Source organism: Numenius arquata, chromosome 5, assembly GCF_964106895.1.
Source record: "Numenius arquata chromosome 5, bNumArq3.hap1.1, whole genome shotgun sequence".
NCBI lineage: Eukaryota > Metazoa > Chordata > Aves > Charadriiformes > Scolopacidae > Numenius > Numenius arquata.
This window is the reverse complement of record NC_133580.1, coordinates 55,326,077-55,352,619: the sequence shown is the minus strand read 5'-3', so window position 1 is coordinate 55,352,619 and position 26,543 is coordinate 55,326,077. Positions and strand designations below refer to the sequence as shown.

The 26,543-nt window shown below is 37.0% G+C and overlaps 1 protein-coding gene across 1 annotated transcript in view; it reads right to left on the bottom strand.

The window, feature by feature from the left end:
- Positions 1-1,318: 1,318 nt before the first annotated feature.
- The window catches only part of HTT (huntingtin), a 76,963-nt gene continuing 51,738 nt past the window's right edge, over positions 1,319-26,543 (bottom strand). Inside the window, exons 43-67 of the mRNA XM_074148136.1 lie at positions 26,264-26,443; positions 24,615-24,791; positions 24,281-24,357; positions 22,909-23,047; positions 22,116-22,238; positions 21,057-21,270; positions 20,712-20,857; positions 20,105-20,282; positions 19,726-19,821; positions 18,366-18,553; positions 17,016-17,142; positions 15,755-15,855; positions 13,321-13,475; positions 12,800-12,939; positions 12,553-12,635; positions 10,839-10,969; positions 10,530-10,659; positions 9,600-9,755; positions 6,270-6,460; positions 5,574-5,688; positions 5,133-5,346; positions 4,880-4,985; positions 3,366-3,528; positions 2,494-2,654; positions 1,319-1,532 (exon numbers count right to left, since the gene is read on the bottom strand). Of these exons, the coding sequence (XP_074004237.1) occupies positions 1,319-1,532; positions 2,494-2,654; positions 3,366-3,528; positions 4,880-4,985; positions 5,133-5,346; positions 5,574-5,688; positions 6,270-6,460; positions 9,600-9,755; positions 10,530-10,659; positions 10,839-10,969; positions 12,553-12,635; positions 12,800-12,939; positions 13,321-13,475; positions 15,755-15,855; positions 17,016-17,142; positions 18,366-18,553; positions 19,726-19,821; positions 20,105-20,282; positions 20,712-20,857; positions 21,057-21,270; positions 22,116-22,238; positions 22,909-23,047; positions 24,281-24,357; positions 24,615-24,791; positions 26,264-26,443 (3,705 nt within the window). The remainder of the gene's footprint in view (positions 1,533-2,493; positions 2,655-3,365; positions 3,529-4,879; positions 4,986-5,132; positions 5,347-5,573; positions 5,689-6,269; positions 6,461-9,599; positions 9,756-10,529; positions 10,660-10,838; positions 10,970-12,552; positions 12,636-12,799; positions 12,940-13,320; positions 13,476-15,754; positions 15,856-17,015; positions 17,143-18,365; positions 18,554-19,725; positions 19,822-20,104; positions 20,283-20,711; positions 20,858-21,056; positions 21,271-22,115; positions 22,239-22,908; positions 23,048-24,280; positions 24,358-24,614; positions 24,792-26,263; positions 26,444-26,543) is intronic.

The window sequence follows — 26,543 nt, the reverse complement described above, 5'->3', positions numbered from 1 at the left end:
GTGTTTGTGTCTAAAGCATTATGTATACAACAGGTAGTAAGAGAGGTTGTGTAATCTAACACCTTAGCCAGTCCCAAAGTAGACCACAGCAGCCTTCTGATTCTTAACTGCTAGTATAAATTTGTTTACATGAGAGTGGTTTGAATCCAGATGACTCCATGGTCTCAGTTAGGAAAGGTCAAATGGTTATTGACTACCGGGGGAGCTTGCACCATTTTGTCTCTTAAAATGCTGTGCAGCAAATAAGAGCTGTTTCTTAAGTATACAAAAGGCTGATCCAGAGTAACTAGTCCTCTCTTTTACCATTATGCCTCAAAATAAAGGAATTCAAAAGAAGCTACAGTGAAGTGGATCACAAGAATGCCTCCTTAGTACAGTCTCTCAAGACAAAATAATCAACGTACTCCAGTTTTAAAGCACTTTAAGAAAAAGTGAGATGCAAAACAAGATGTAATCTGTACATTAAGATGAATTTCCAAAAGGAACATGAATTCAAGCACAAGGAAAAAAAAAACCAAAGAGGACAATACAGATGTCAAGACATTCAGTAGCGTGGCTTCTGTTCATCTCAAATTACAGCACAGCTCATGCACCACACATCTTACAATTTTACATACTGTACATGATATAGAAATATTTAAGTTAAAATTTCTTTTACTGATATACTGTACTCAAATTTTAAATCCTGAGAAGAAAAAACAAAAAATGTGTGGTTACGTATGTGCACTGTATCACAACACATACACCACAGGATATCAGAAAGTCCGGAGAGAGGAATTACATGCTGGAAGTGTAAATCATGAAAGCAATTTTATCTTTTCCCTGTTTGGGAGAGACATTAGGAAACAATTTCTATTCTGTACTACACAACAGTATATACAGGTACATAAAACTATGAAGTTTTCTAATGACTGCAGCTTGCAATAACAGTCTTTCTGTCAGTTTCTTACCGGCTGCACCACAGTGGCTTCAGCTGAATATAAGGAGGAAGAGTAATACCAGTTACCTTGCATGTAGGACTTGCTCATATTTTACAGTTAGTAAGTGCGTCCCAGGCTAGTCCCAAACACCACTTGAAAAATGTTGACATATTTCTTTCCCCTCAATGGCGTCTGGTGTAAACAACAACAAGAACTACACATGACTTTTCAGGTGATTTCCAGTGCTGCAGAGCACTTGTCCGTACATTCTGGAAGTAAAACCGGCAGGTCTATAGTTATCACAAATGCAACCCCAGATACTTTCTTGATCTTGCATTCCCCATTATTCCTATCAGATTCCAACACCAGTCATGCAGTTCCATTACATATCAGGATGTTCAACATGCTGTGACCTTGTGGACATTTTGCAAACAATTTAGTAGGCGATAATATGGGGTTCCTGGAGATGCCACCACCTCAAACACCGACTGAAAGGCCCTCCGATCTAATTCTTCATCTATCTGATGTCGGTAGAAGTCTATGGCCACCAAACAGAAGATGTTAACATCCACTTGCTCAGATTTTCCCATTCTGCTGATAATATGTGGAAGACTGAAATATAAGTTAAGGTCATAATATGACAGAAGTTGCTCACCTTTCAGTATAGCAATTTAAACACTTCTTCAATAAAATGTTCTTCAATAAAACGGTGTATTTTTGAATTCACCACCAATGCTGAAGTGCAAAATACTGTCATGAATCAGTTAAACTGCTACTTCATTAAGTTAATGTAATTTCTTATCCCCAGAAATTCATTTTAACCTAGCAACAGTTTTCTTCATCCACTGGAGCAAACGGTGCAATCAGCACCACAGTCACAACTCCTGATAGCCAAAAAGCACTGCTGAGATAAGAAGTCATGAGGAAGTTTCAAACACGACACATGGCCACTTTTTTGCCTGGTCATAAAATGCAACAGTTATTTTTCTGTTTGTTTGGGGCTTTCTTCATTTGTTTTTAAATGAACCCAGCACTGATACCACCTATGTGTTTTGGCTGTTCCGACTTACTTGGCTGATGTCATTCCATTGCCAAAGCTCACTATTACTGCAGTGCACCTCCAGGGGAACACTTGCAAAATACAATTTGTATGTAGAGGATAATTTTCTTTAATTTGAGTTTCTTCTCTCTTTTTTTTTTAAATGTATTTTATCTTGCAGAAGGAAGACAGAACAAAGCTTTTAAAGGTCACTGCAAAGCCAGCTGGTGAAGCTTTTAAAAAGTCCTTTAAAGTAAGGACTTTCCCAATCATCTTGCATAGTCACAAGGAACAGATCTTAAAACAGTAGTTTTAGGTAACTTGGTTCTCATAATCTGCTTAGAAGTCCTCTTTTTTCCCCTCAAACCTGAGGCACCAATAGCACAAAGTGATATATACCACTACTAACTGCAGTAAACCTGCCTCTTTTTTTGAGTGTTAAGCTTGTACTCTTACCCTTCAAGGCTATCAATGTGCTTTACAAAATCACTATATTTACCCAGAAACGGCACACATTCAGTGTTTTTAGGATACATTGCTGAAATCCATTGACTGGTGGAAGCACTGACAAAAAAACAGGAAAGACTCCACATTGCCATTGCCACAGGTGTTCTTTGTGTGAAATTAGAGAGAGACAGCATCACCCAGTCACGGACCATTGAGGACTGTCCAGTGCTATGTAGTGTCTGAAATACCTGCAAAAATATTTTACACAGGAATAAAGATATGGCAGATGGACAAGGGAGAAAGTTTAGTTTCTCTTGTAAAGGTTCTCTCCAGCTACAAAGCTCCTGAGTTTCACAAACTGGATTCCTGGAGACAACTCTGAGTCTAAAGAATTAATGAACACAATGCTGAGACAAAGAGATTCTTCAAGAGTCAGCCAGGATCCAACTGGACTCATGACATCTGTGCCAAACTGAAGTAAGCACACAGAAATGCAAGACTTGTCTAGTGTCTCTATTTTCATACATCAAATGTGCTGCGCACACGCACTCTCAAGTGATGCATGAGTCCAGTAAGTAGGTGCTGAAGAGCAAAATACCCAGAAGCCCAACTAAGTCCTCAGGAGCTTGACTGTATAGAGTTCACAAGGCTACATGACCTGGGCTGGCTCCTTGAGATCTAAAGAGTCTGAGCACCAGGATCCCAACTACTAATTTTCTCTTTATTTTTCCATTTTCAGTGACTGAATTGGACTGCTCTTGAGCTTTGTCTTCCGGGAAACCTGTCCTCCGATGCTCCGTGTTGCCCAGAAGACAAAGCTCACAGCTGTACAGCTCAATCACTGCAAACAGTTTATGAGATCTAACAAAACTGATGTTTGCCCCTCCAATTGAGGTGTCAGTTATTTAAGAAGCTTTCTGAAACATTTAAGGTAATAAATAAATAAATATAAACACTACCTTATATACTACTGTTGCCATGAATTGCGGGTAAGGCTGCTGATTGGATAAAAATTCTCCAATAACTTTATTCATTACATCTTGTGGGGGGAAAAAATCATCAAGGAACTGTGGAAGGATTCGAGCCACTACTCTAGCTTCAAAAGGAAATCCCTTCCTGATCCTGAAAATAATAAAAAAGAACATATTTTATGATTGAATTCCAGTAATCTCATTCCTTTCCAATTTAATTGGCAATAAAAAGAACGTTTTACTTTTATCTGTAGATAGGCAAAAATGTCTTCAACACTCAGGAATCCAAGTCTTCATGCAATCTTACTCTAACAATCTATCCAAAGAGGTCTATCAAAGATATTAGAAGTAGTTACAAGATATTAGAAGTTGTTACAGGTCTCATGTCCTCTCCCCCTCCCCTCTTTTTTTCTTTTTTTTTTAAATAGTCAGCATTTTTTGAAGTTCTGGAATTGCATCAGAAGCAAGATTTAATACTAGGAATGCAGAAAAAACTTAAGAACAACAAAAAAGGACATGGAGATGACTACTCCTAGTTATCAGAGAACACTTATTTCCATTCATAACACCTTTGCATATTTTTTTATTCAAGCCCAGGATGACCAATATATCAAACAGGAAAAGCAAGTTGCACTGCACTGTAAAGAGGGGAAAAGCTACTCCAATTTAAAGACAACATAACACTGATTGGAAAATCTTCCTAATAAAGGCTGCATCTGTTCATGTGTCAAGCTCAATGTGATTATTCCCTGCAAAAGTTATTTTCTGCTTGTAGTATTCATGTTGGTTTTGCTAACTCTTAGGAGTGGTACTTTCAAAAGCACTCAAGCACTGCTCTAGTTCTGTTCTCACCAAGTGCAGAAGCAAAACCCTCATCCAGTTTTATGGAAAAACCACTGAACGCTTTAAAAAATGTAAACTATTATCCCACAAACTACTATGCAAAATCTAACATGCTATGCTCACTTAAGACAGCTTGAGATTGTCAGATCAAAACAGGGGTTTTGAAATATTTCCATTAAATGAGTTCCATGTGAATACAGAAGTTTTACTGTACCCTTCCACTGCAATTACTTAACAGCCTTGGAAAGAGCAACACTTGGGTGGGGGAAGGGGAAGGAGGTTTAAAACTCTTAGGGTGGTTTGAAAGATTATTTCCTGTAAACTGGATTTATATCCTTGATTATGCAGAAGACATCCTGAAAAGCACTTAAGAGTTTGACCTGAAGGGAGCTGGAAATACATTTATAATGTATTATGGTTTGTGCACCATAGTATCAGTTAGGACATGTCTGGTTTTCATTTACATTCCTGTAGGTTTGTGCTGCCTTCAGCAATTCCATCAGTGTTACTGGGTATACAAGAAATATCAATTTTAAGCAATGGTAAGTGGAAAAACATCATTAATTAAATATTAGAACTGTCAAAGAGAAGTGACCACACAGTGCCAAACAGAATCATTTCCCTCCCAGTGTCCCATTACACACGTTTTACCCTCTTACCTATCAAAAAGGACAGACACTCGTTCCATAGCTACGATCACGGATTCGCTGTCGGGAGCAGCAGGATTTGCATCTGTGGTACGACTGGGGCTGATTTTTTCCTTTCCTAAACCAAAATGATTTGTTACAAGTTTACTGTAAATGCTAAAATAAGACCTTTTTATCCTTGGTAACAAAAATAAATGAAGAAAATCAGTACTGTTAGTAAGCTAGTCTCTCAGCACATCAAATGTTTGAAAAAAAAAGTAAATACCTGTGTACATGCAAGTCAGCATTAATCCAAGTGCTGCCATTGCTCTGTGGGGGCTCTGCACATTCACTCTGTCAACACTCAGTTTAACTAGCGATTCACTGTCCAGCCTAGAAAGTTGCTCTGAAAGGAGGAGTCGTTCTAATCCTCTCAGGACGCAATGATAAATAATGGATGGCGTTGATTCATCACTTCCAGACACCATGACTCCACACATCTGAAATAAATAAAAAAGCCAACTACCTGTTTTTGAGGTGTATTTAGGCCATCTTGTAGCACCATACCACTGCAGCTAGTATGGAACTGCATCAGGTATTAAGAAAACTTAATGAAACTAAACCCAAAAGCATACCTACACCACAACAATGAAGTTAAGCGTTAAAGATAGCTATATGGTGATCCCAGGTTACGCGACCACCCGTGATTGGAGGCATCACAACATACCTGTATAATTCCTGCAGAGAATTCAGGCCCTACATCAAGTGGGTAATTCTCGATCAAATAGAAAGCAGTTGCACACATTACCAAGATGTGCTGTTGGTTATGGATATTCACACAACTGTAAATAAACAAAAACACTAGTGGTCACTTACATCAAAGCTGTCTAGGTTACAAATAGAGACAATATAAACAACCCCTAGAAACCCTAAGTATTTTTTCACATGAAATTTATGCAATTTTTTATATCACAAAGTATCACCAAGATGCCATAAGAGAACTCTGGTTATCATGGAAATCCAGTGCAACACAAGAAATATTTCAGCAATATAATTACAAGCTATCATTCCCTGACTTGTTTAGGAGAAGTAAGATTCATTACTGATCCTGCAAGTCTTATTCAAAGAATATGTCTTTTTACAGAAAAAATGATGTTTAGGGAACAGAATTTACCAAAGAGACAGAAGTCTGTTTGATAGCTCAGTTTTTTCACCCTCAAAAACCCTTTTGTTTCTGTAAATCAAACCTAAAAAACTGGCTGATAAGCTTCACTTGTTAGATTTCAATGAAAATGCCAAAGCCTGCTCTAACCAACAGCCTGCTCTAAAACATACTAACAATAGCAAACCAGAAAGAGCCCTTTTGTTCACATACAAGCATGTAACAGTTCAGGTTGGGGGAAGGAGGGAGAAAGAGTCTTACTGTGCTACTCCTCTCAAATTGGAAAGCAGATACTCGCTGATAATTGGAATGAGTTGCTTTGCTGTCTCATCAAGCAAGTCACACTCAAGGATATAAAGAATTCCATGCAGAGCTCCAATCCGACTTGGCATATGGGTGCTTCTTAGGGTTGATTCCAGCAGTCGACTTACTGGTTCAGCCACGGCTTTATCCTAACACATCCAATGAGAGTATTCATTAGAAGTAAACAATGGTCAATACTGGTGACTCCTGTCATTTGGAAATACTTGGAACAAATTCAAGAGCAGAAAATATGGCAAGAACCAGAGCCTGGCTTAAAACTACTTTGAATCAATGTCACAAGATTAACATAATCAGATAAGAGATGACTTGCAGATTTACTAGTAAACTGATGCTACTTCGTTTTACCTGTAAAAAAATTATCTCCTGATTTAAAGCCAAAAAAACCCAAGATAAGCAGGTAAGCTCAATAAATAACATATGCTATTAAGAATCCTCTACATACAGACTTTTCTGGCCTTCCAGCTAACCATAAGGGATGCTTCTGTCTGAAATTGACTGGTAGATGCCTACAGTCCGCATCCAAAATAATACTCTGCCATCCACTCAACTAATAGTAGAGCATTCCATTTATTTGTTCTCCGAAACGACTGGCACTCAGACCTACGTGTCTTTCTCTCCATCGCTACCATGATCTGGATGAGATCAAGTGCACCCTCAGGAATTTTGTAGACAACACCAAACTGGGTGGGAGTGTGGACCTGCTTGAGCGTAGGAAGGCTCTACACAGGGATCTGGACAGGCTGGACCAATGGGCTGAGGCCAATGGCATGAAGTGCAACAGGGCCAAGTGCCAGGTCCTGCACTTGGGTCTCAACAGCCCCATGCAGCACTACAGGCTTGGAGAAGAGTGGCTGGAGAGCTGCCTGGCAGAAAAGGACCTGGGGGTGTTGGTCAACAGCCAGCTGAATATGAGCTAGCAGTATGCCCAGATGGCCAAGGTGGCCAACAGCTTATATCAGAAATCTGGCTTGTATTAGAAAGTGTGGCCAGCAGGACTAGGGAAGTGATCATCCACCTGCACTCAGCACTGATGAGGCCACATGTCAAATCACAGAATCACAGAATTCACAGAATCACCTAGGTTGGAAGGGACCCTTTAAGTTCATCTAGTCCAACCAATAAAAAAAAAAAAAACACACCACAAAAAAAACCACCACACACACACACCACACCACACACAACCCACACACACACCACCACACCACCCAACACTAATCCATATCCCCGAGCACCATGTCAACTCCTCTCTTGAATACCTCCAGGGATGGTGCCTCAACCATCTCCCTGGGCAGCCCATTCCAATGCCTGATAACCCTTTCAGTAAAGAAATATTTCCTAATATCTAACCTGAACTTCCCCTGGCATAACTTGAGGCCATTACCCATTGTCCTATCATCTGTAACTTGGGAGAAGAGACCGACCCCCGCCTCTCTACAGCCTCCTTTCAGGTAGTTGTAGAGAGCGATAAGGTCTCCCCTCAGTCTCCTCTTCCCCAGACTGAACAACCCCAGCTCCCTCAGCCTTTCCTCGTAAGACTTGTGCTCCAGACCCCTCACCTTCTTTGTTGCCATACTGTGTTCAGTTTTGGGCCCCTCACTACAAGAAAGACATTGAGGTGCTGGAGCACCTCCAAAGAAGAACAACAAAGCTGGTGAGGGGTCTACAGCACAAGTCCTACAAGGAGCAGCTCAGGGAACTGGAGTTGTTTAGCCTGGAGAAAAAGGAGGCTCAGGGGAGACCTTATCACTCTACAACTACCTGAAAGGAGGTTGTAGAGAGGTGGGTGTCGGTCTCTTCTCCCAAGTAATAAGTGATAGGACGAGAGGAAAGAGCCTCAAGTTGCAGCAGGGGAGGTTTAGATTGGGTATTAGGAAAAGTTTCTTCACCAAAAGGGTTGTCAAGCATTGGAACAGGCTGCCCAGGGAAGTGGTTGAGCCACTGTCCCAGGAGATGTTTAAAAGATGCGTAGATGTGGTGCTGAGGGACATGGTTTAGTGGTGGATTTGCCAGTGTTAGGTTAATGGTTGGACTCGATCTTAAGGGTCTTTTCCAACCTAAACAATTCTATGACTCTATGTTTAGTCTTTAAACATCAAGCTGGTATTAGATACTTCACTCCCTGTTATCAAAGTACAAAAATGCACTGGAATATGCAAAATTTACTCTAAACTGTTAGCTTTGAGAAATTTTTTTCTTATAATCTATTTTAAGTATTTAGTAGAAATTACAGTTAACGTTGTCCCTGTTTACATTAAGTATCTAAGGTACAGGCCAGTTTTACAGTGTGTCCTTTCTAGTTGCTCGTTTTAAGCAGATTTTCTGCATAACTGAGCACAGGAAAACAAAAAACTCTCAATGGAATCAACCTTTTTTCCCCTCCCACTAACCTCTTATATTCAGCTGTTTGCTTGTGAGAAGGTGTTAGTTCACTGAGTGGGAAATTACAGCCTAGTCAGAAAAATCTAATCTCTAAAACGACTTCTGGATGTCTGGCATCACTTTCACAGCCTTCCCTTGCATAGTTGCTGCCACAATAGTTACTAGGAGGCCTACCCCAAAAGTATTTCAAAATTTTTCTTATCACTGTTACCCATATATTTTTATAGAAGTCTCAGAGAAAGTTTCTAGAAATGCTAACTTCTTTGAAAAGGATTTGGAAGTTTTTTTCCTAAATAATCCCACTCTGAAATGTCCATTGGAAAATACTACTGCTCACTGGTCTACAGATTTAAAGACACCAACACATTTCATTAAATAACTTGCATTAATAATGTTCTTTCCCTAAATACAGAACAATGCAGTAGAAGCAAGCGAAGACTGAGGGAAAGAAAACCTGACTATCATGCTACCTGTGCATTCATCACATGCACTGTCCCAGCCTCTCACAAGATGACAGCCATACACCCTGTAACACAAATCTAGCAATAACTGTTTCCACAGTCCTTGTTTCTGGCCTGAAACGTAATAAATGAGTCCAGGCCACAGGTAACACTCAACTGAGTAAAACAAACCAAAAAGCACGTTAAAAAACCTGCCCAAACCAAACACCATTTCTGTTTGAATATGGGGCAACTGGAGATGATGTCTGCAGCCTCTGAAAGCCCAGAATACATATTCTATTACTTCTTGTAGCCGTGCAGATGAGCTAAGGGAATTTCTTAGAGAGAAACCACTCTTACGAAGTACGTCAGATTTTGCAGCAGAAGCTAAGGATGAGTTAACCAGACTCTAATGAATTTCCAATAAACTTCCAAGAGAATTTCTTACCATTCCAAGAACAGCAGCAGCTTTACAAGTGGCTGGTATCAAATACTGTATAAGAATCTCATCTTCTGATGGATGCACCTTTCGCAATTCTGTCAATGTTGTATACATCATCTCAAACTGATTCCTTTCTGTAAATAAGTCTGATACTGCCAGAAGCTGTACACAAATTAAAATTGAATATAAAAAAATCCTTTAGCAGACAGCTAAAAATTGACTCTCTGTTCTGTTACAATTATCAGCAAAAGATTCCTCGATCAATGTATTAAACATGTAAACATTAACTCAAGTGTCTGGAATAACCATTGTTAACTTGTCCAGAATTAATTCCACCATCCATCTCAGATAACAATTACCTCCAAATGGTCTTTTCTTCTAAAAGGTTTACAAAACCAAATCCATTATAGTAACTAATCCTGGAAAATGAAGGAATATTTTCATTTGCAATGTACTAACACACCCCACAACATATATTCTCTTGCAAGGATAGTTTCATTTTAAGTCTTTTATGGTAGTGAATAATGGCTATCAAGACACATTCCACACCTGTGGTCTTTATGTTTGGTTCTACACTTCAATAGCCAATTTAATCCTCGAACACATTGTTGTTCCATCTTCATTTTCTTACAAGGAGACAGAAAACGCAAAATCCTGAAATTTAATTTTAGCAAGCAGTCAAGTAAAATATTGCTATCATTAAGTGACAATAACGTGTTTGTAATGTAGCAGCAGAACATGCAATCCAGATGCTTATATAGTTTAAAATCGCTTAACGCTATAGTTGTTAAAGTTATATTTCTGCACTGACCATATAATAGCACTGCCAAGAAAAATCAGTTTTCCATATATTAAAAGACGCTTTACAAATGCTGCTTAGCTCTGAACATTTGATAACAAATACTCAATTATAACTGAATAATAGTTTGGACTTACTGATCGCACCACTTCGCTAATCAAAATGACTGGTGTTCTCTTGCTAGGGTTTGATGGCAATATCCACTGACTATACAGTTCAAGTAGGAACTGAGAGCAAGAATGTATATCGACACCAGCGCGGTGTTTCCTGCAAGGCACAATAAGCAAGTGTTAAAATGGCTATCCTTAAGTCCTGCTAAAATACTTGATTTGAAATAATACAGTTATTTACCAGTGTCCAATTTATAAAGCCAGCTTATTGAACTCAGCATGAAGAGATAAAAGCTTATTGGTAAGTCAAAGGAGAGACAAGAAAAAATAAGACACCTGGTGTTAATAGGAGAGGTTGGTGGTGAGGAAGGAGCAGGTATGTCATTCTCATCTTCTTCATCCTCACCCCATTCTTCTTCTCTCAATGGAGTGATATTATTTCCTAACCATATGGAGTGTATAGAGACCTTGCAACACAAAAAATAAATAAAAAAAGAAAAACAAATAGAAAGGAAGCACAACATTTAACACCCTCAGAGTCAGATGTGAAAAATAAGTCCACTGCGTTTTTCATTGAAATGACAGGCAACAAATACACAAGTTCAAATAACGTTTACATTAACTGCATATCACTAAATTTTTTGTTTTTATTTTAACCCTTTTCAACATTTTAGTTTAACTCACTCTAAATTGTATGGTACAGCAAAACCAGCAGCACCATGTGCTTAGTACAGCAATACAGGTGATGCTGAAAGTAGCATTTGGTTACAACCTGTAAGCACACTCTAACAATGTGCGCCCATCATCCCAAAGTCAACATACCAGATTTAAAATCTAAAGCAACGTATAAATATTTACAGTTCCTATCAAGCAAGAAAATAATTCAGAAAGAACTGCAATGACTGCATTTCAATAGAAAACACATTCCTAACTCATCTCAAATCATAACTCAGCATATCTGATTACGATATAACCTTTCTTCTGAAATCAGACAAGGCCAAAATCTCAAGACCTTTGACTCGGGCCAGATAAACAGTTATCTACAAAGAAGAAAACTTCTTAGTTCTTCTTTAAGTTTTCTTTATAAAATTGAAGTTTCACAACAGTAAGACCTGCTGATGGCATTTCATAAATGATCAGTCTGAAGACTCCAAAACCAAATTGGCACTTCCTGTGTTTCAGTACAGACATTACTTTTTCCTCTAAGGTTACTTACCTTACATAGCTCAAGAGTTCTTTCTTAGACAAAAAAAAAATCACCCTTACATAGAATTCTTTTTCATGTTAAGCGAAAATATATACACTTTTATTTCTCAAGCAGGATGTCTAATGTCTAGTATTGTTATAGAGTTAATTTTTGTAAATTACACACGTAGGGTCTGTAAACCTGCAAATACTCGACATTCAAGCAATTTAGAATCTCGAGAGAACATACAGACACCTAGAGACAGACAAATGATCATTTGGTCTTCCCTATGCAAAAGATTCCTCAAGAAAAGTAACGTTATCTGAGTTTTAGTATATAAGTTTTTATAAAACTTATATGTAACTATGTAAAGACTAATTTTTCAAGGATATAAATAACCGGATAAGGACTTTTTTTTTTTTTACTCATTGTATTTACTGCTTACTTTCTAACTAACATCATCCAGTGAAATTTACGTGCCTACACTGGGTTTATTTAAAATTAAAACAGCATTGCTTATATTATGCCCAGTGATTTTTCATTTCCTAAGGACTACTGCAAGCACACAACGGCAAATTAAAATCCAATAGTTAAAGCGGAAGCTAACACTACAAGGGCTCTTTAACACACAAGGCTGAAAAGTATAGCTCCGTAGCTGGCTCACGGGCAGACCTCACACACACAAGCAAAAATTCCATGAGAGGTGGGACAGCTACTGAGAGGAGTCACCCAGTTATGATCTACCCTGCAGCACTCAGAGCTTTTAGTTTACATTTGACATTAAGCAACTTACTAAACTCTTAACTAAATTCTCACAAACAGGAAGGAATGTAACAAAAGTTCAAAGTTAAGGTTTTAACAAACCTGTCCCAGTTTATAATCCATATCTCCTATTTCTCGTTCAGTATTGATCTGCAGTAAGAGTTTTTCATGGCTGATAAGAGCACCTGTAACAAAACAGAAGTTTTTAAAACATGCATAACAAAGTAGATGTCAAAGTGGCTTCATTTCCTGCAAACTGGATTTTAAATAAATTCCTAAGAGTATATTTTCTACTTTCTAAATGTAAAAGAAATTCACTCTCCCCTTCTCCCCACGCACAGGCACTTACCCGTAGTAGCAGGAGAAAGTGATGGGACAGGGTCCCAAGCTTGGTATAAGTGATGAGTAGCAATATTATCTCTCTTAGATACCATTGCTTGGATCTCCTGTTCAACAATTCCCCTGATAACACTTAGCTTCCTCCCAAACCTGAAAGTCCAACAGAAATCAATTTAAGCAGATTTTCCTGTTAACATTTTTGTGCAAGTCTGACTAGCTTACCCTACAGTGTTATGTGTCTGTGCTTATTTTCATTATTAGGGATGCTAAAACTGAGAAATGTTGAGAAATTCATTCTGCACACTGTTTACTAGATTTTAATAAGATATTGTCTTCTTCAGATACTTTTAACTCAGTAGGTTTGTGATGCTAAGTCCATGTAACTTCCTTGTAAACAGATCCATCTCTATACTCTCTTGCTTAGAAAATACAGTCTATACGTATTTTTGCTAGAGCCAGACGAAGTAATTATAATTATATATTAATCACAAGTATAGCTTTTATGCATTTCAGAACAAGTGAAAAAAATACCTTGTGTCCAGAGCTTTTAAAGCTTTGTTGCGGGGCTGCTGCTCCAAACAGCTAACTGCTGGATTTCCTGCAACAGGTATTGTCATTGCACTCAGCACCAAGGAAGTTATGGCTTGTACTGCAAGAACATTAATTTGGGTCCTCTCTGTATCTTCCTGTAAAATGAACTTACTGTAATTTGAATTGTAAAAAAAAAGAATCCTGAAAGCACTATCAGTTTCTCACCTTCCACTAAATTATCATTAGTAAGCCTGACATCCAGAATTCTTACCACCCAGAAAATTAGCTGACATAAGGAATGCACAGAAAGCACTGTGACTGTAGCAACAACATATCCTTCCATCTCATCAGCCATTCCTCATGCATCCTCTTATCCCAACAGCATTAAAACCTCAAGACGTCCAGTTCAGAGCTTTCAAAGTGTTTAGCTTCTTTTTTTGCATCTACCCATTAGTTACTCATTGAAACAAATCATCAACTAAGACCAAATCTGAGTTGGAAACTCTTCAGAGAAGCATCCACGTTAACTGTTTTTATTAACTGCCCTTTAGGAACAAAACTCAACCTCATTATGAATTTTCAGAAGCATTTTGCTGAGAATCATTATCCAGATGCACCCAATGTTTTCTCTAAACCAAGACGCTACACATTCAGTATTTAGCACCACTTTAAAAGTGTGATAAAACTGTTAACGCTTTCTTAAAATGTTTGGTTAGGTTCAATCTATTATCCATACTTGAGGCACTGATATTCTTCCCCGATAGAAGTATTTTGAACTACACATGTGGTATCAAATACTTTGCCAGGATAATTCATTGCCACCGTAGTAGTCTGCTTCTTTCTCTTATTAAAAAAATTCTCTTGAAATAAACTTCTGGCACTGTGGGTTGTAACTATCATCCCTGTGTTGATAGTAGAAGGAACCTTCACAGTGCATTTAACTTTTTTTGCTCATAACAGTTTATCATCGGTACTTTGACTAAATCAGGCTTTTTTACAAACTGAAATTACAACAACAGCACAAACACTTGCAGATTCTGAAGTAGCAGGATCCCTCTCAGTTTTTGCTTTGGTTGTATCGATTCTGATTCCTTCTTGAAAGATTCAGACCACAAGAGTCTGAACCTTTTTAGAAAACGTAAGATGGTAACAAATATTCAACGTTTTAAAAAACAAAACAAAAAAACCCACCAAAAAACAAAAAAACAAAACCCACAAAAACTTGTATTTTATTTCAGAAAATATTACCACACTGGAATTTATAGTAGTGCTTAAAATGCTTGCAATTTTGAACATACTAGTTTTCCTTGGAAAGTAAAGGAGCAGTATTACTCCTGTTGTAAAAATAAACTCTCTCTACCTCACAAATAATGAACCACCAAAGGCAAGGTTGCCTTAAGTCTGATCCAACATGGCCATTATGTAGAAAAGAATAACTTAAAAATCCTGCGGGCTGCACAAGTCTCCAAGTCAGTCTAGCTAACAGAAAATGCTAACCCAGGGAAGAGGGATGATGATGCACTACTCTGTTTTGGAGTCTCACACCCAGGAAGCAAAGGAAACAAACCCTTTTGTCTGCTACCCAGGATCCACTAATCATAGGCATCCACCCTCTCAATTCTTCAAAATGCTTTAGGCTCTGCATTCAGGACCATTCGCAGTTTGGGAGTGAACTATGAACTCTGAGTCTAGGAAAAACAACCTGTCAGGTCAGATAGCTAGAACACAGTGAACTCCGTTCGTTAGTAGGTTAAGACATCTAAAGAGGGAGAGTCTCTTTCATGATAGCTAAGTTCACTCTCTTCTTTGCTTTTGGTATAGACAAATTTCTTTGGCTCTGATCCCCAAATGCCTTCCACTGAATTCTGAACACCTGCCTGAGGCATCCAAATTAGAAGCCCAATACACAGTCTACAACTGGGAGTGAGAGACATGGGCATACAACTCCAGGTCAATTCATTTTTAGTCAAGAATCCAACCAAAAAAATCTTACCAAAAGAGCCCTGTCGGAGGCTGATTATTAGATAGCACAGATAACTGCAGTAATACATACTAGTTACAGTTAACTAGTGTATTTCCTATAGGCACAGTTCTCACACACATTGTTTCTTGCAAAGTTTTTGGAGTTCCTATTGTGCCTAAAGCCAAACAACTAATCAAGCAAACTTTGAACTGTGTGCATGTTGAGTGACATACTAATATAAAGTTGAAACAGCTTCACTAAAAATTTTCCATACTATTTACATTCATGCAGATGCTTTAAGCTAGAAGATGGATGTGTCTAAACTCACAAGGATATGAAGACAAGGAAAAATAAAATGGAAATATTTTCTTAGTTTTAGTCACTACTTTTCTGCTTTACAAGTTTACTAAAAGAAACATTTTTCTTAGTTTAATTAAACTTGAATTTAAAAAATTCAGTGAATGACATTACCTCTTGCTGGTTCTCCTCTTGGTCCATTACGATAGGCTGAGTTACAAGCACACCAAGCAAAGTAGCCCAAGTCTCTTCAAACTGAGTACGGCTGATCCATCCTATGGAAACACTCAGAGATAGCCATTTATGTCTTAATACAAACTTAAGCATCAAACAGCATTAAAAAAATGGTACATTGTTTCCGTTGATTTAATTTAATACCATTCCTATTCGGTTCAGCAATTTTTGTAATCACTACAGGTTAAACTGAAGTGTTCTATTTTAGAAAGTGACAAACCCTTTAGAAGCGTTCTGAACATTATTATTTAAATTGTCCTGTGGAGGGTTGTTTCTTATATACATTTAAATATTTTGACTGTCCTACTTGTGAAACATTGAGATTTATCAGCTTCTCCAGAAAATTGGCCAATTGTCACAGGAAAGCAAGCTGTGGAGAGTCCCATAATGATCCAAGAAATCTTCATGTCCTAAGAGCAGAATGACTGAATTGCCTAGAAATAGGCCATTAAAATTCAAGTATGTATCAAAGTTTTTCCAAACAGATTTTTAGCTATAAAAGACTGCAGAAGATTCCTGAATAATACCTTGCTGTTTACACTAATGATATCTAAAGAATCAAAAATAAGAATGTCATCTTAGGCACTACAGTGATCAAACAGAAATCAGTGCTACACAAGTCAGTCAAATATTAACCTGTAGATCAGAGGAGAAAAAAAACCAAAAAAACCCCAAAGAACTTCTGTGAGCATACATAAATTTTGATGCATTACACCCTTAACAGTCTCATCAGTTGACAAAGACTTGAACTCTTAAGCCCCACTGCTCTTTCAGTAAACCTTGACATATCCAGAAGCTTCAAAGTGACAGCATCTCATTTAAAATATCAAGTGTGGCACTAAATTCTATTTATACACTATGGATGAATAAAAAAAAGGGGGCAAAGCAAAATATTCTGAAACATGCCATCAAGTGTATGCTCCAGAAAACAAGTAGCTGTTCTGTAGAGCACACTGAAATCACCTCCCTGAGTAGGAATAGTTTTTGGCTTTATTTACCTAATTTATAATTTTTTCTTTGCATTGAGCAAAACGTAAGAATTATTGCAACATAATTACTAACCTACTCTGAAATATTATTTATCTTCCATTTAAGTATCAAAAGTAAACAAATGGTACCAGATTCAGTTACCCAGTAACTTCACAAAATAGGTAAATGCCCAATTAGAGCCAACTATATTAATTTTTAATTTTGTACATACCAAGTGTATTAATGCGATAGATGAACTCCTTAAAGATTTCTTTTTCTTGAAGAAATTCTACTGGAATTTCAGGAAAAACTGTTCCAAAGTCACCTGCAGGCTTTGGTGACCAGCCTAATTTCCAGACCTGAAGAAATATAAAGAAAGACTTCTTATCCAAACAGAAATAGTATTACCATAACAGCTGTAAATATATATTCACCATTCAAAAGCAATAAGACATCAGTAAATATAGTAATTCTCCTAATACAAAAAACTTAAAGATTAAATATCTAACACAATTAATAGACATTTTACACTGTATTCCTAATTTTGGAGTTCTTTTGTATATTTCTCACTATAAATTAATTACTCAGTCCTACTGTCCAAGTTTGGACACGAAAGCAAGTAAGTTCCTGTCATATATTTCAGTTTAGAATTTAAGTGCCAGGGGACTCCCAGATTGTGCAGAAAACTAAGAGAAGCTAAAAGAAAACTCAGAGAAAATAGTTCACATACTATTGATGGCTGAAAGACAACAAAGATATATCCAAGAGTGGGAAAAAAAGTCTCACTCCAAAAAATTAGTATCTTTTGATATCCCCTCAAAAACAGAGTACTAAGAAACAGAGAAAGGGCCTTGAACATATCAGATACTCCCCTTTTACTCTACCTAATAAGCATCTAGAAATGTTTCTAATAATGGTTTTTAAGTTTATAAAGACTAAGTAATTTCACAGCACTAACAATACACAGAGGCAATCATGAGATGTTCTTAAATCCGTGTTACAGCAGCCAAAAAGAAAAGACTGAAATACCTTGTTCAAAGGATCCCAGATGAGCCAGGAAAGAAAGGTAACATACAATCCAAAAGTATCTGCACGGCATACCACGGTACGGTACCACACACAAATACTTGAGTTAGTTCAGACACCTCAGCACCATTGTGGTACTCAGCATGACAAAAAATGAATTTGTCAATTCAGGTGTCAAAGAAAGTAGCAGAGTAGATTTTTCTCTCTTTCCAGGGTAAGCAATCCCACTGAGCAGGAGGAAATATTAGCCCTAACAAAGCACCCATGTCACTGTTTGCGTTTCCTTTCTTTACCTACCACCTGGACATTCTTTCACACAAGAACATAAGGAGCAACTACACTCCTTTCTAATCAAATCTCTGATTCCAAAGTGAACTCTTATTTGATATCTTTACAATGTTTTGCTACTTGGTGTTTAAAAGGACAAACTGGCTGATCAAACTAGCTGCAGGTTGAAGTCCTATTGACATAAAACTTAAGATGCAGTACCATATTTGGTTTTCAAGAAGCTCTTCAATAGCCTTTAAAGTCTGAAAACAAAGCATAACGAACATACCAAGGGAGGTACTCTTGTGTAACTGTTCACTAGAGGCAGCCTTGCTAAACTGATGATGATGTTCTTGAGGACAGGAGTAAGAAAGGCTGGAATGCTGCTGTTTCTTTTGTGCCCCAGCGACAAGACAGTCTGTAAACTTTCCACCATCTCAGCTACCATTTCACAAGCTGCAGTAATGTGTTTAGTTTCTTTGTTGGGAGAAAAAGAAATTCACTTTTATTAATCTATTCAAAAGACATATAATTTAAAAAGGTACAGCAAAACAAGAAATGCTTAATGAAAGAGTATGTTGACTAAAAAAGATAAAGTTGTAACAATATTTCAGCTAGTTGAAGAATACTACTACCACTGTCTCTGCAATGGCTTGTGTTGTTAGCCAGTCTCAGTGCTGGAGATAACCAGTACCTGAGATGTGTCGGCTTAGCAGCTCACATGCAAAGCCAAGCAAAACTGGGCCACTTTAAATTCTAACAAATGCTCTATTCGAATGACCAAACTCATCTGTTTTATGAGAAAACAGTCACATAGCAGGCTCTGTGCCAAATCTGACAAGCAGGTAATTTCTGTAGATGGAAGTGGTATCTTACTGTACCAGCACAGATGGATATGGAAAACAATGCTGTCCGCACTCACGGACTACACTTGACCTTCACCTCAACATACTGCTCCCGTATCGCAGAAGGGCAGTTAAGGAATCTGCCATTCTTCAAAGAAATATGAACAATTCTAGCTCTCCCACATGAAAACTAAAAGTCCCAGAACACTTTAAAAACCTCAGTCTGCAGCATGCTCCACAGCTAACAGAATCCCCCAAAAGAAAAAGCTGCATTAGTGTTAACTTTCAAGAAAAAAACAACTGTACCTGTTAAAAGTATGTCAACCTATATTTAAAAAACATTTATCAAATACAAGTAAGGTCTCAGATGAACTCTCATTGTTAAAAAAAAAAAAACAGTAACGGAAAGGGTACTTATAAATGGTATGAAGGGTACCTATTAATGGTCTGAAGTTGCAGCAGGGGAGGTTTAGATTAGATATTAGGAAGAATTACTTTACTGAGAGAGTGGTCAGGCACTGGAACGGCCTGCCCAGGGAGGTGGTGGAGTCACCAGCCCTGGAGGTATTTAAGAAACATGTAGATGTGGCACTTCAGGGCATGCTCTAGTGCCCAAGACTGTTGGGTTGGGAGTTTTGTTTTGTGTTTGGTTTGTGTGTTGTGTGGGGTTTTGGGGGGTTTTTTTTGGTTTTTTTTTTTCGTATGGTTGGACTCGATGATCTCAAAGGTCCCTTCCAACCATGAAGATTCTGTGAAATACTTCCTCATTGAAAGTTAAAGGCAAGCATGTAATTCACTGCTTACTTTGTGTGCTTGAATCAACTTCAACCTCACTTAAGCCTTTTGAAGTATTCTTCTTTCTTTCAGGACTAAGAAGTTGATTACCAGGTTCAACTGCAACTAAATTAGACAAAAATATTTAAAAGATACAGCCATTACATACATCATATTCCATTTCTCTCCTCAAAACCACGTAGTAGTTAAATATTTACATCTCTAGGACATTGGCCAAGTTCAAAAGTAAACACAATTTTAAATGAGAAATTAAAACAGTAAAAATAAATTTGTCAAAGAAATAATTAAAAAGGACTCAGAGAAAATACTCCAGACACCTAGCATTTGATCAGTGATGATTGACAATTCATTAACAAAATTTTCTCATAGCCGCTTAAATTTGACTCACCTGCTTCTATGATAAACCTAATGCAATTAATTAAGGAGCAAGCATATGTCACATTAACTGCAGAAGCCAGCAAATTCCAGAGACTAGACTGCTGCAATGTCAGACAGCAACAATCCAGAGCAGCTTGGAGATCTATACTTAATGGAATCTGGTCATGCATTAAACGCCATGATAGTGCCTGTGCAAAAATAAAAATTTCCCATTAGTAGCAAGTTCTTGCAACAGAAGAACTTATAACCAAAGGTGCTTTTGTTTTGTATTTTACTCAGTGGTATGTAAGATTTTATTAGCAAGTTGTATTGATTTTTTTTCCCCCCGACAGAACAGAACGTATTTTAAGTACAAGAAAATTATGAGCATTATATACTGTCTATTCAGTGTCCCAAAAATCAGTGCAAGGTGATTCTCCCAAATGCCAAGATCATTCCAGCTGCCCATGTCCCATAAGCCCACCTGATTTACTAGCACAGGTCAAATAAAATAACCGTTGAAATTCCTACAGTTAAGACAAGAAAGCCAAGATCAAAAGTAACTCAATATTGATCAGTTTAAGCTGTCCCGTCTCCCAACATTTCATCACATCTTTAATTATGCTGTAGTTTCTTACCTCTACTGACATAACTACGAACTTCAGGATATCATCCTCTTTGTCAGGAGGAACACGGAGACCAGCTGGTAGTTTTGAGAGTAACAACAAATACTGAGCCAGTGCACGACAAAGTGTCATCATAGACTGATACATCACCTCATCTCCTATAAAACAAGACTTGATGAAATCTAGCAGTTTGAATTTTTTCCCCTCAATTTTTTTCAGAATTATTTCATAAGCACTTTTATGCCAGGTATCTTGATTTTTTTTTTTTTAAATAGTAAGTTCATGTATTCACAAGACATCTGTAAAGTACCTTTGCAGAAGAGAGAATAAACTTAAAAAGACCATTATTTCTATTACCAAAGATATCGCTTAGTTTTTTCCAGTAGGCTGATGGCTCAATTGGCAATAGTGGTTGAAAAACCTGGTGGTTGGCAGGAAGGTTCTGTACAGTGGCAGACACATGATCCAGAGTTACCCGTCGAGCTGTTTCGAAGAAGCTACTTTTCTGGTCTCTTGAGATTTCATTCATGCCAAGGCTTAAACAAGGTGCTAACAAGCTTAGGTTGAATTCCTGAAATCAAATAGCACATAAAAAGTAAAGAAATTGCTTTTAAAGAGAACCTAAGTATCTGATGATACTATTTGGGTACACTTAGTACATGTAATTAGCAGTTATTAATTAACAGGTAGTAAATTAACAGTTTATTAATTAACTTGTTATTATGCCCTCTGCTCTACTGTGGTGTAACAATACCATAACTGAGCCCATATTTGGTCCACATTTAAATTCCCAATATCTGAACTGGACAGATAAATCAATATGCTTATTTGAAATTTTCAGATCCATATGTGAATAATGCTTAAGGATGACCTATACACAAGGAATCTTCAAGTAGTAAGTTTTCAAGCAAGTAAATCAAACAAAAATCTTTTTAAAAAGTTTCCCCACTATTATTTCTGCATTTCAGAAGCAAGTGTAATGTAGAGAATTTGAACAAAATACATTCTTAAAAAATGAAATAATGGATACAACTTGTCCTTTATGCCAGATTTACATTTCTGTCCTGTTAGTGGCATATTGCAAGTCATTTAGCACAGATATTTAAAAGGTTACAGAAACATCTGGCCTTGTAAGAGACTGTATGGCAAAACGAGAAGATTATGTAAAATGGTAAAACTAGATTTTTGCGATTGTAATACATAAACTAACCTTCACTTCCACTCTCTACACCCAACACATGCTACTAGAAAGCTAGTATTAGCAGCATTGCTAGACACAGAAATGAAATATATATCTACTATTTTAGTTTCCAAAATGAAGTTAAATTCAAGAAGTGAACTACCAGTATTGCATAATTAATTAGAAATAATTACATCCTCTTCAGCTGATTGTGTTTCATCTGACAAAGAATTTACCTTGCTGGTCATGAAGGAGTTCAGGTCAGGCTGAGGTATCCTATTTACCAGTTCTGCACCTTCCAGCAGTGCTGAATCAGACTTGACGCAACACTGCGACCTCACTAGTGACACATACCAGTCCTTTAATAATTAAAAAAGGAAACTTATTACATATTTGTTTTCAGAAAATAATACAGTTCATTATCTGTGCCATGGGACAAACTAGAAAGGAAGGAAGACTCAGGCTCCAAAAGGCTTGCTCTTAGCCTCCCAACCCGCTGTTAAATAAACACATCTAAGTACATGTAAGACAGAAACAGTTAAGTAGTTGTGATTGTTCTCTGAAAGTAATTTAAAGCGGAGAAGTGGAAAACAAGTAGTGCTTAATTTCCAAGAGACAACCAACAGTTTTCAGCAAAGTAATAAAACTGATCACTGCAGTAAACATATCAAGAAAACAACAGTATGTTTATATATTATATATAATATATATTCTATATTATATATAATATATATTCTGTATTCAATAGGGACAGGTACATCTTAAAGTTATGCAAAGAAACAAAACTTGACAGTTTTTCACAGCACTGTCAACATAACAAACATCTATGCATGTGCTCATTATTCATTCAAAGTTCAACAGTCAGCCAACACACATGAAATCATTCACTGATCTATATTTGAGACTCATTGACAATTCTGAGAACATTCACTGCATAGTGAAAATAAGCTGTATTTAAATATTTTGTAACGAGCAAAAGCTTGTGTACAGCCAAGGCACTTTAGTGACTCTTTGTAAACATAATCTTACTTTGTCTAGAATTACATTCTCTAAAGCTGGTTGGTCTTCTCCATCTAGTGGGTGTGAGGTAACCAGAGGTGAAGGACTAGTTGTGTCTGGTGCTACCATAAGACGAAACCTATCCAAGAGCGAGTAAAGTCTTTGGTGTCTGAAAATAGAAGAACAGATCAGCAGAGTGCTAATTTACTCAGTTTTGTAAACCATTTAAAAATAGAAGACATCCAGTGAGCCAATTCTAATCCTGGGAGAGAAAAGCAGTAGGGTCTTAAGTTTTTTGTTGGATATATGCAGTCATACGATGCAAAACTGTAACTTACTAGCTATCAGTAGCCAAAACCAATATGAACTCAGCACCACCGACAATAAAGATTAAAATTTAATTTAGATTTAAAATTTGTACATGTTTAAGCATAAAATGCAAGCTGTTCAGTTTTCTTTATGCAATAAATCTTGTTAATGAGTAAGAAGAATCAAAGTTAGTGTACAGATTATGTGATGGCAGATACGTTCTAACAGACACCAAACAAGAATACGCTAAAATTTAACTTTTCTTTTTAAAAAAATATATATCAAGAATTCCAGTTTGTGGATTTATGTCAGTGTTAGGAGTTTGGGGTTTTTTTGTTTGGTTGGGTTGTTTTTTTTTATTCTATTACTGCTATCAAGAACTTGTATATAAAGTCACTTAGAGATTTTGGAGTTTTTGTAAAAATTCAAATGTAACGTTACCTATTAAGGCACATTGCTATCAATCCAGTGCAATATTGGGCTTTAGATTCTTCCCCCTACTTTTTTCCTATTTTAGTCAATAGATACTAACCTCAAACAGCAATGACATCAAGAATAGTAAATTGGGCCCTTTCCAACATTAAATAAAACTTTTTCAGAAACTGAATAATTTGCGCCTTTTTATAACAGCAATTTTAAACAGCTGGGAGACTAAACAGTTAAAATTTTTAACACAGTTGACTGTGGAAAAGAAAAAACAAACAAAAACCCCACACCCAGAAAATCAAGCCCACCCAGCGTGGACTCACAAAATTCTGCAAAAGTTTTGAGGAAAATAAAGTTGTTTCCAGCAATAGAGTTTTTGTCAATGAATTAATTTCCGGTTTCTGTCTCTCAAAAGTTAAATACTGAGTGGGATACGGGAGAGAGAATTTGATGCCTTCAAGCCTTTAGCTTGCTTTAATTTGTAAGTATATTGCAAATCCAACTCAATCAACAAGACTGTCCTTGTGCCAGAATATGCCCACATCTCCAAAAATGACCCACTATCTTATCTTTAAGAAAAAACTCAAATGTAGGAAAAAAGAGTTAACGCAATTAGTACTAGAACATTACTTAGTTTGGCATTTTAACACATACTGGTATTATTTACCTTGTTGCTAATCCACTGTTTTGAAGGTATTCCTGAATTCTATCCAGTTCTTCAACTGGTAACTGAGTAATGCTGTTCTATAGGAAAGAGTCAAAAGAATTTTATAGGACAAAAATTAGTAAAATACACACAGGTACTTCGAACAGATTAGGAAAATTATAGGCAAATAAAGTGAAATATAAACATACATGTATCTATATATTAAATAAAAAAATTTCCTTTCCAATGAAATCACTTATACCTCATCATATTTTGATGTAGTTTACATCATTACACTTGATTATATTGCTAGCACTACCCAATCTTATTTACAAACAAATATATTTATCTTTACCTGTAAAGTTGCCGCCAAAAGCATTTCTACCCGACGGCAAGCCAGTGTGTCAACCATGCGAGCAAGCACACGGAACGGAGTGCACAAAAGCTTATCAACATATAACGTTAAAACAGCCCCAGACTGGCTGAGATGTATTCCCTCTAAGCACTGTAAAGTCTTCTTCAGAGTTGTGGGCTAGATGTTGAAACAGAACAAAACAGAAAAACAGACAAAAATAAAAGCAATCAGTTGGAATACAAAGATCTTAAAGCTAAAGGGAGGGAAAGGCATTTAGAAAAAACTACAGCAGACAGCTAGCTGATCAATATAATCATTTACATATGAATATGAGTTAATGGGTTATTTAATTAATAAGAACACTAAGTTGCTTGATGTTTACCTGTAAAAGCTCACTCTTACAAAGAGTAAGCAAGAATTGGAGAGCAAAAATTTTAGGGAAAAAAGCTAGAGGGACTTAAGTGGAATTTGTACACAAAGCTTCAAAAACAGAGAGAAGCTTGAACTCTTGCTGGTAGAAGGTAGGAACATGAGCATAGTCAAGACAAAAGAAAGTACAGAAACCCAGATAAGCACTAGGGATTTTTTTTTGAGCACATGTTTAATCACAGAAACAACGATGGCTAATCAAGATTAAAAGGAGGCGCTAAGAAATTTTTAAATTTTTTTATTTTTTTTTTTTAAATATGAGCACCAATAATCTAAAAGGAGAAACACAAACTAGTTGGACTTGTGGAACCCATCTGGGTTTAGAGCAGACGATAAACATCAGCTATTTAATTTTACTGACTGTTCTGATAATCATCAAACATTTCACCGAATGGCTACATCTTCCATTCAAACATTTGGTCCGTTCTACCAATTCTCAGACATTAAAGCCCAGATTCATCTCACCTAACTTTAAAATGGTTTACTCACTGCAGTTGCACTAGATTTGCACAGAGACAAGGAGAAGAGACAGGAAATGTTACCAGATTACACAGGCTGCGGTAGCATCTTCCCCCACTAGCTCCAGAGGAAGCCCAGCAAATGACATTTCTCACCTAGTTGAGTTCCCAAGATGTAAAGGGATGCATACAACTTTACATCCCTATAAAACAACGCCCACTGCTTTTAATTTGAGAGCTAAAATAATCAACAGAAATAATACACTGAATTTCTAAAGCAGTATTTCCCTCACCAAGAGGCTATAACTTGTGGAGCAGATCAATGGGGGAAGCATGAGCTTGCAAATCATTTTCATGTTGTTAGGGCCTATGAGGATGGACTGGTTCTTACTCCTGCCTCTTTAGTTAGTAGTTCTGTTATTTATGCTACCAAGGTACTGAAATCAAAGGCAGAAGTTAGAGCTTTAATTTACACTTCAGATATTTATTATGTGGAGATAATACCCAGGAAGGAATAAAAGCAGCTTAACCAACTCTACTTGAATTCATAGATTTGATGGATTGGAACACTTCTGATACTGAAGTTGCAAATATATTATTAGGTTCATTGTTTGCATTTTTAAAGAACTGACTTTAAAAATAAAATTAGTAACTTGATAGATGACCCAGAAATGTCAGAATTTGCATACTTATCAGTTAAACTTATGCTGAAATGTAAGTTACTTTATTCTTTTGAAAAAAAAGGCAAAAAGCTAAACTTACAGCTGCAAGATTCTCACACCGTGACTGAATGGCCTGGATGAAGAGACCACTGGCTGCTGAATTCCTGTGAACAGCACTAATAAAGTCTTGTACTGGAGGCTCATGGGACAGATTAATCAAATCTTGAACATGATTCACAATAAGCCAGGTCAAGTGTTCTGAATCATGTAGGTTTTGACACTAAAGGGGAAAAAATCAAAATCTGATTCCAGTAATACCCATGTTAAGCATTTAATTACTAAAAAGTTTCTGACACAACATGAATATATATAAAATATAT